Genomic DNA, 8,038 nt, shown 5'->3' with positions numbered 1-8,038 from the left:
ACTCACCAGCCAGCTGAAGCCTGCCTGGTCCAGGAGAGACTGTGACAAAAGAAATGCTCCGACCAGGGGGCAACAGAGGCCAAATTCCAAGTCTTTAAAGACACTGGATGTGAGAAACTTCTCTGAGATGCTCAGCGGAATCCTTCTGAACCTACCCCCCTCCTCCCGGGAGAAATGAGGGCCCATTACCGCATGGGAGGGGTATGGATCAGCAGCAGGCTGGCCTCTGGGAATGTGCTGCCTTCAGACAGGAAAAGGGAAGTTACAAGCTGCTGTTGTTGTTACAGATTTGATGACTAGAATTTAATGTTATTACTTGTATTTGCATCGCAGTTGCCATGTGAGATCCGGGCTCTGCACAAAACACAACCAGGGACAATCCCTGCCCTCAGCAGTTTACACTCTAGATAGACAAAAGTTGGGAAGGAAATTGAGGCACAAGGGGAGGGGGGAGAGAAAGGAGACAGTAAATCAGCCAGGTAGTTCATGGGTGAGGTCTGTTTAGAACCTCAGTTTCTCCAAACACAGTTCATGATCCTAACCACTAAGCCATCCTTCCACCTCAGTCCCAGGACTGAAACGTGTTGGTTAGGTGAGAAAGATGCCCAACAGAGAGAGGCGGTTTCTCACTGGGATACTGAACTCCTGGGGTGCTCCAGGAGGGGTTAAACTCAGATGCTGTGACTGGCACTAGAGGAGATCGCTGGGCTGAACACTGTCTGGGACCCAAGAACCTTGAGTTCACCCACAGCAGGGCTTCAGGCAGCGCAGGGCCACGCCAGACACCACTGGGAGCAGACTGGGTTGGAGCAAAACTACCCCCAGGCTGGAGCTGCCCAGTGCGACTCTGAGCTGTGCCAGGCAGCCTTTGGGAATCTCCCAGGATGCACTGCTGCCAGGAGCTGTACCAGGCACTGGGGCAGTGGGTACCTGCCCAGAGGGAATTACCACTGCAGGGCAAACCCCAGCCATCCTGAACAGAAATCAACCTGTTTAATTAAGGGAGTCACAGACCCATCTGCAGAGCACAGGACATGCCCACGCCTGCCTGCTGGGCCTCCCCCACCTGCATTGGTTGGCCTCTGTGGGCCTGTTCCTGCCTCTGTCAGACCATCCCCACCTACATCATTCTGCATGGAGGTGCCGCCCCCTCCTGCCCCCACCCTCACAGGTGTCCTGCTGCAGCCTCAGTGTCCCTCAGCTACGGCTACACTGTAGCCTTCTTCCAGAAAAGCTTATGCAAATGCAGCACAGTGTGGAATATCGCCGTGCTTCATTTGCATCAGTAAATAGCATCTGCTTTTGATCAAGAGGCTTTTGCGCAAAAAGGAGCCATGTAGACAGCAGATAGAGCAGCAAAGTGGAGGGGGAAAAGGAGGTACTTGAAAGCAGCAGCGATGCACAGCTGGGCCTGGGATCAGTTGTGTGACACTGTTGCTTTGAAATGCCAAGGCACCGTTCAAAGGGGCAGCACCGCTGAGCTCATCCCTGGCTCGGTGTTTCAAAGTGGCAGCGCTGCACAGCTGATTCCAGGTTCAGCTCTGCATCTCTGTGCTTGTGGAGCCCGGGGTCAGCCGGGGACTCCCCAGCTGATCCCGTGTTCCACGTGGCATTTCAAAGCAGCAGCGCAGCATGGAGCCCGGGATCAGCAGGGGACTCTGACTCCTGCTGGGGACTCTTGTGCATTTCAAAGCTGGCACCCACCTGCAGCCCGGAGTCAGCAGGACTTCCCACCTGCCCTGGGCTGCATGCGGAATTCTGCATTCCTCCTTTGAAATGTACTAGAACCCCAGCGGGAGCTCTTTTATATTTAACAGGAGGAATGCAGAAGTGCCTATCGACTAATCGAGAAGTCGATGGAAATTCCATCGACTACTCGACTAGACAATTAACCACTAGTTAGCATCCTGAGTTTCTCCATGATCTTGGGTGTGGATAGGCCCTGAACTTCCATGGCAGGGGATGAGTTAATGTCCAGCCCTGGTGGCTTTCCCAGCAATCCTCTGCCACTGACAGACATGGAAACATCCCTTTCAGAGGGACACAGGGGACAAAGGGGAAACAGTGATGCCTCAGCTTAGTACCCATAGGGTGGAGTCAAGTGTCAGAAATCTGTGGGTTTGCCAAGTTCTCCCTGCTGCGCACTCAGCGCCCCATGAAAGGGCCCTGGACTCCATTCATGTCCCCGACCAGCCCTTTCCCTGTTTTCACACAGAAACAGACACAAGCCGAAAGGCAGAAGATTGTGGCCGAGTTTCAGCAGCTGCGGCAGTTCTTGGAGGAACAAGAGCGACTCCTGCTGGCCCAGCTGAAGAAGCTGGACGAGGAGACTGGGAGGCTCCAGACTGACACTGAACTGGAAGAACAAGTCAGGGGTTTCTCCCAGACTCTGAGGGAGTTCACAGGTACCTAGAAGGGATGGGGAAGGGGAGAGTGAGCGAAACATCTGAGGCCATAGAAAGAGACCATTGATGGTCATTTGGTTCCTAATTTGATGAAGCTTCTGTTGGATTATGGGGTCAGAATGGTGCCCACTTTCTGTCCCAGAAACTCAGGTGGATTAATTGAACCTTATTTGTCCCAAAAGCCACTTTGTAATTGCACTGACAGAGCACAAAATGGCCAATTCACAGACAGAAAGGCACCCAGCTCCGTGTTGCTCTCTGTAGAGATGCTGAGTACACAGACCCCACGGCTCACAGGTAGAGCCAGGAGTTCGCAAACTCTGAACCTCCCGCTCTTGTCAAAGGGACCCAAGCAGGTGAAGTTACTTTGACGCCAAAGTCTTGGCTGGATCAGGGCCTAGGCTGTGACAAATGTCAGGAAGTGAATGAGCCAAACCCAGTGGAGTCTGCAGTCGGGGAGGGGTTGTTGAGGAGAAAGCGAATCTCTTCACAGATTGCCCTGGGCTGGCTGTGAAGCTGCAGGGACGTAGGTTCTTTTGCTGGGAGAGGCCTGAGTGAGACAGAAAGTAGGAGGCTTCAGGACTTTTTAATTGCATTAATGCCTAGCTGAAGTCCAAGTAGCTTAATTCAGCTTTTAGAACCATAGAATCATAGGGCCGGAAGTGACCTCAGGAGATCATTGAGTCCAGCTACCTGCCGAAAGCAGGACCAACCCCAGTTAAATCTTCCTAGCCAGGGTTTTGTCAAGCCAAGACTTAAAAATCTCTAGGGATGGAGATTCCACCATCTCCCTAGGGAACTCATCCCAGTGCTTCACCTCCCTCCTAAGATAATAGTTTTTCCTAATATCCATCCTAGACCTCCCCCACTGCAACTTGAGACCATTGCTCCTTGTTCTGCCATCTGTCACTACTGAGAACAGCCTCTCTCCATCCTCTTTGGATCTTCCCTTCAGGAAGTTGAAGGCTGCTATCGAATTCCCCCTCACTATTCTCTTCTGCAGATTTCTTCTTCTTAAACGTTTGTACTCCAAGTGGAGCATAGGTCATCTACAAGTCTCCACCTCACTGTGTCTTGAGACAAAACTTCTAGGTGACTCCAGGAGTACCCCAGTTGTCGTCCTTCAGTCTCAGTAGATCTTGTCCACGTTATCTGAGGTCTTCTCTTTTGCATTTTCCTTGCGGGTTCCATGTGAGAGTTTGACAGGCTATGCTGGATGGTGGTTTACTGAGTGTGTGGCCTACCCATCCCCACTTTCTTCTCTTGATTTAAACTTCAAGTGTTTATTGTCCTGCTCTGTTCCTGAGCTCCTCATTTGGGACAAAGTCTTGCCATTTGATGCGAAGGATGTACCTCAGGCACCTGTGTAGGAATGTCTGTAGCTTGTGATTTGAAGTCTTGTTAGTACGCCCGGCCTCGCATCCATACAAGAGCACACTCTTCACATTTGTTTTGAAGACCTGCAGTTGAGTCTTTGCAGATATTATTTGTGAGCTCCTTATGGGACAAAGAGTTTTAAATGCAGCTGCTGCTTTCCTTATCCTAGCATTGATATCCTTGTCTGTTCCTCCATCTCTGCCCATAATACTCCCCAAGTAGGTTCCACATCTTCCAAGTCATCCCCTCCCAGTGTGATGATATTGTTGCTGGATTGGTTCATCCTCGTTGTCTTGGTCTTTCCCTTGTTAATGCTCAGTCCAATCATTAAGGCAGTTTTGTTTAGTGTTGCAACCTTTTCCTCCATGTTTTCATGTTGGTGTGAAAGGAGGGCGACATCATCAGCAAAATCAACGTCCTCTAGATGTATGAAAGGTGTCCACTGAATGCCCCGCTGATGGCCATCTGTTGTCCTGCTCATAATCCAGTGCATTGTGATCAAGAACAGGAAAGGTGACAACAGGCACCCTTGTCGCACTCCTCAGAGTACGCTGAAGGATTCTGTCAAGACACCATTGTGAGCAGACTGAATAAGTCCAAATCCCTCAGCTTCTCCTCGTAGGACAAGTGCTCCAACCCCCTCATTATTCTGGTTGCCCTCTGCTGGACCCTCTCCAATGCATCCACATCCTTTTTCTAGTGGGGGCCCCAGAACTGGACACAATACTCCAGATGTGGCCTCATTAGTGCCAAATAAAGGGGAATAATCACATCTCTAGATCTGCTGGCAATGCTCCTCCTATTGCATTCTAATATGCCATTTGCCTTCTTGGCTACAAGGCCACCCTGTTGACTCATATCCAGCTTCTCATCCACTGTCATCCCCACATCCTTTTGGAGCTGTTCACATTGCAGGCAGTGGAGGGAAGAGCACTCTCCCTCCCACTTCCCTTACACCTTCTGCAAGTAGGTCTACCAGCATCTACAGAAATGCCCCTCTGTTCGATTAACTGTTTTAACTCGACCGCTAATTCGAACCCTGGGTGATTGACAGCAGAAACCTCTATCTTCTCTGCAGTGTAGATGGCCCCAAGTGTGTCTCTGCTGTAATGAAAACCCAGGTCTGGGTGTTAGGATTGGGGATGTCGTGGGCAATATGGACTCCTGAAATCTCACTTTTCTTCTCCCTTCCCCCACCAGACACGCTGCCCTCTGCACTGGAAGGAGCAGGAGGAAAGTCCCTGGAAGCTTTCAGACAGGGTGAGGTTTCAAATGGAGACTGAAAATATTTTCCTGAGCTTGTAGCTCAAGTCACCAACCAAACCCCCAGCGACCACGACAGGCAGAGCCCCAAACCTGCCCACTGAGCGGTGAGGAGCCCCAGGGGCAGTGGATCAGAAGGACGAGGGGTTGTGTCCTGCCCCCCTTTAAGCAATGGGATGGTCGGACCCCCCACTTCTCACTATGGGCGCAGTTTGCAGACAGGGGGCTTTGCATGCAGGGGCTGCGCTTTGTGTCGGGGCAGCTGATCAGCGCAGCCTCTCCTTGGGCACCAGCCTCTGCCCTGTGCTGGCCCCTCCCCGTGATCCTGCCACAGATCCCCTTCCCCAGAGCCCTGCCCCAGGCCAGGCCAGAAGCCAGAGTTGGGCTTCCCCCATTGAGCCCGGCTGCCCTGAGGAGCCCTGAACCCTCCACTGCCCTGGGGTGACTAATGCCCAGGCCCTGCTCTCTGGGGTGAGGCGGCTTTTCCCCCGCGCTGCCCCCTCCCCTCTGTGCCCTGGGTGGGGGGTGGAGGCTGCAGCAGGGGAGGGAGTTTCCCTCTGGGGGTTAAAGCTGGAACCTGCCTCCTCTGCCCCCACTTCCCCCGAACCCTCCTGCTCTGGGCCTGGCCCTGGGGGTGGAGCAGCCTGAGCTGGGGGGCAGGAGGCTGCAGCCTCTGCACACAAATGAGAAGCTGATGAAGCGGGTCCAATTGCCCAGGCTGAGGCGCTGCAGTGACAGCTCGGCTCAGTCTCAGGGCCCAGGGCAGAGGCAGCTCCCTGGGGCCCAGGCCTGTCCCAGCCACAACAGGGCTGCTGGGGAGGGTAAGAAATGGCCCCAGCACCCCCAGGACTGAGCTCTGCCCCTCACGCCCTGATTCTCTCTCCAGTGACTGTGACTCTGGATCCAGACACGGCTCATCCCCAGCTCGTCCTGTCTGAGGATGGGAAACGTGTGAGATGGGAACCTACACGGCAGCGACTGCCCGACAACCCGGAGAGATTTGACTCTGAGAAATGTGTGCTGGGTCATGAAGGATTCACGTTGGGGAGACATTGCTGGAGGGTGGAGGTGGGGGATGGGCGATACTGGGCTGTGGGGGTGGCCAGAGAGTCTGTGAGCAGGAAGGGAGGGATCAGTCGTATCCCTGAGGGGGGGATCTGGGCTGTGGAGAGGTGTGGGGACAAGTTGTGGTGTGTGCGAGGGCATCTCACTGTCCCTCTGGTCAGCCTTTGCTGGGACCCTCTCCCCAGCAGGATCCGCGTTTGTCTGGACTGTGACCGATGGCAGGTGACATTTATTGATGCTGATGCCAAGGCCCCAATCTTCACTTTCCTGCCAGACTCCCTCCCTGGGGAGAGAATCCGACCCTGGCTCTGGGTGGGGCCAGGACCCTGGTTCAGACTGTATCCCTGAGACATCCCAGGTGGGTGGGTGCAGAACATGCATTAGGGACCCTGTGACCAGCCTCCTTAGATTCATATCCCCTAGTCTGCCTGTGCATTTTCTATCTGTAACCCTGATGTTGTTTCTAGCCTCAGCTCTGTGCAGCCTCTGGACAGTCCAACCCCAGAGAGCACTGAATGAGTGAGGCAGAGACGCCAGTCTCATGGCCCCACAGATTGTGCAGCCTGTTTGCCACTGTTCTCTATGGTCTGGGGGACTCTGGGATTTGAGGTCAGACTGTGTCACTGGGACATAGGCTTCATCTACACTGCAGGCTTCTTGTGCAAGAAGCTTCATTCGAAAGAGATCTTTTGCAAAAACTGCTTGTGCAGGAGAGTGTCCACACTGCAAAAGCGCATCTGCTTTTTTGACCGATAGCATCTACACTGAATGGACTCTATCTTGCATGTAAGCAGTGATTGCTATGGATGGAGTGGCCACTGGGGAACCTGTGCTTTTTCCTCTTCCTTCTTCTTTTGAAAGAACTCCCTCTTCTCTGTCCACACGTGCCTTTTTCCAAAAGAGCTCTTCTGGAAAAAGGCTTCTTCATAGAATGAGGATTACCAGTGCTGGAAAAACCCCTCCGTTCTTTCAATTTTCTTACAGAAGAACATGCTTGTAGTGTGGACATAACTCAAGGTGTGTTGGAAAAATGGCTGTTTTTCAAAACTCTGTAGTGTAGATGCACTCATAGTGGGGAGGGGGAACAGCTCCTTGGGGATGGCAAATGGGCTTCTGTAGCCGCATACACCCTAGCATGTATCTTCTAGAGCAGGGCTACTCAACACAAAGTCCGTGGGCAGCCTCTTTGTTTGCGGCCCTCAGCGGGGCTCAACACATGGCCTGCTGTTGGGTTCCAAAACAAAAAAGTAGTCCCTCCCTCCAGCCCCAGGTATGGGAGGAGGAATAACCCCTGGGGCTGCAGCAGGAGCAGATGTGAGGGCTAGGCAGGGACAGAACAGCCGGGCTGGGGACAGGCGGAGGTGGGGGCTGAGCAGGGACAGAACTAACAGCTGGGCTGGGGACAGGCAGAGGTGGGGGCTGAGCAGGGACAGAACTAACAGCTGGGCTGGGGACAGGCAGAGTGGGGGTTGGGCTGGGACAGAACTAACAGCCGGGCTGGGGACAGGCAGAGATGCGGGTTGGGCAGGGACAGAACTAACAGCTGGGCTGGGGACAGGCGGAGGTGGGGGTTGGGCAGGGACAGAACAGCCGGGCTGGGGACAGGCGGAGGTGGGGGCTGAGCAGGGACAGAACTAACAGCCAGGCTGGGGACAGGCGGAGATGGGGATGGCAGGACACAGAATTAGTCAGTTCTTGTTTGGGAGGTTGGGGAGAAGCTGAAAGCTCTGCAGCTGCGGGGAATGATTTGTACCAATATGTGTCCTGAGATCTCATTGACAGGGCTTGACAAACCCCAGCAAGAGCCACTTGCCAGCGCCGCACAGCGCATGCGCCAGACCGGCACTGTGCAGGCGCAATGCCCAGTGAATGGAGCGCATGGAGCAACCGGCTGAAATCCATGCACCATGGATGAGTAGATTCAGCGG

The 8,038-nt window shown here is 53.7% G+C and overlaps 1 protein-coding gene across 1 annotated transcript; it reads left to right on the top strand.

The window, feature by feature from the left end:
* The first annotated feature begins 2,155 nt into the window (after positions 1–2,155).
* LOC142821477 (zinc finger protein RFP-like) lies at positions 2,156–7,470 on the top strand. The gene is made up of 3 exons (XM_075912477.1): positions 2,156–2,405; positions 4,983–5,042; positions 5,932–7,470. The coding sequence occupies exons 1-3, from the start codon at positions 2,156–2,158 to the stop codon at positions 6,456–6,458; spliced, it is 837 nt and encodes a 278-aa protein (XP_075768592.1). The 3' UTR covers positions 6,459–7,470.
* The last annotated feature ends 568 nt before the right edge of the window (positions 7,471–8,038 follow it).

This window comes from Pelodiscus sinensis, chromosome 31 (genome assembly GCF_049634645.1).
Source record: "Pelodiscus sinensis isolate JC-2024 chromosome 31, ASM4963464v1, whole genome shotgun sequence".
NCBI classification, from domain to species: domain Eukaryota; kingdom Metazoa; phylum Chordata; order Testudines; family Trionychidae; genus Pelodiscus; species Pelodiscus sinensis.
The sequence above is the reverse complement of the archived record's forward strand: the minus strand, read 5'-3'. Positions and strand labels throughout refer to the sequence as shown.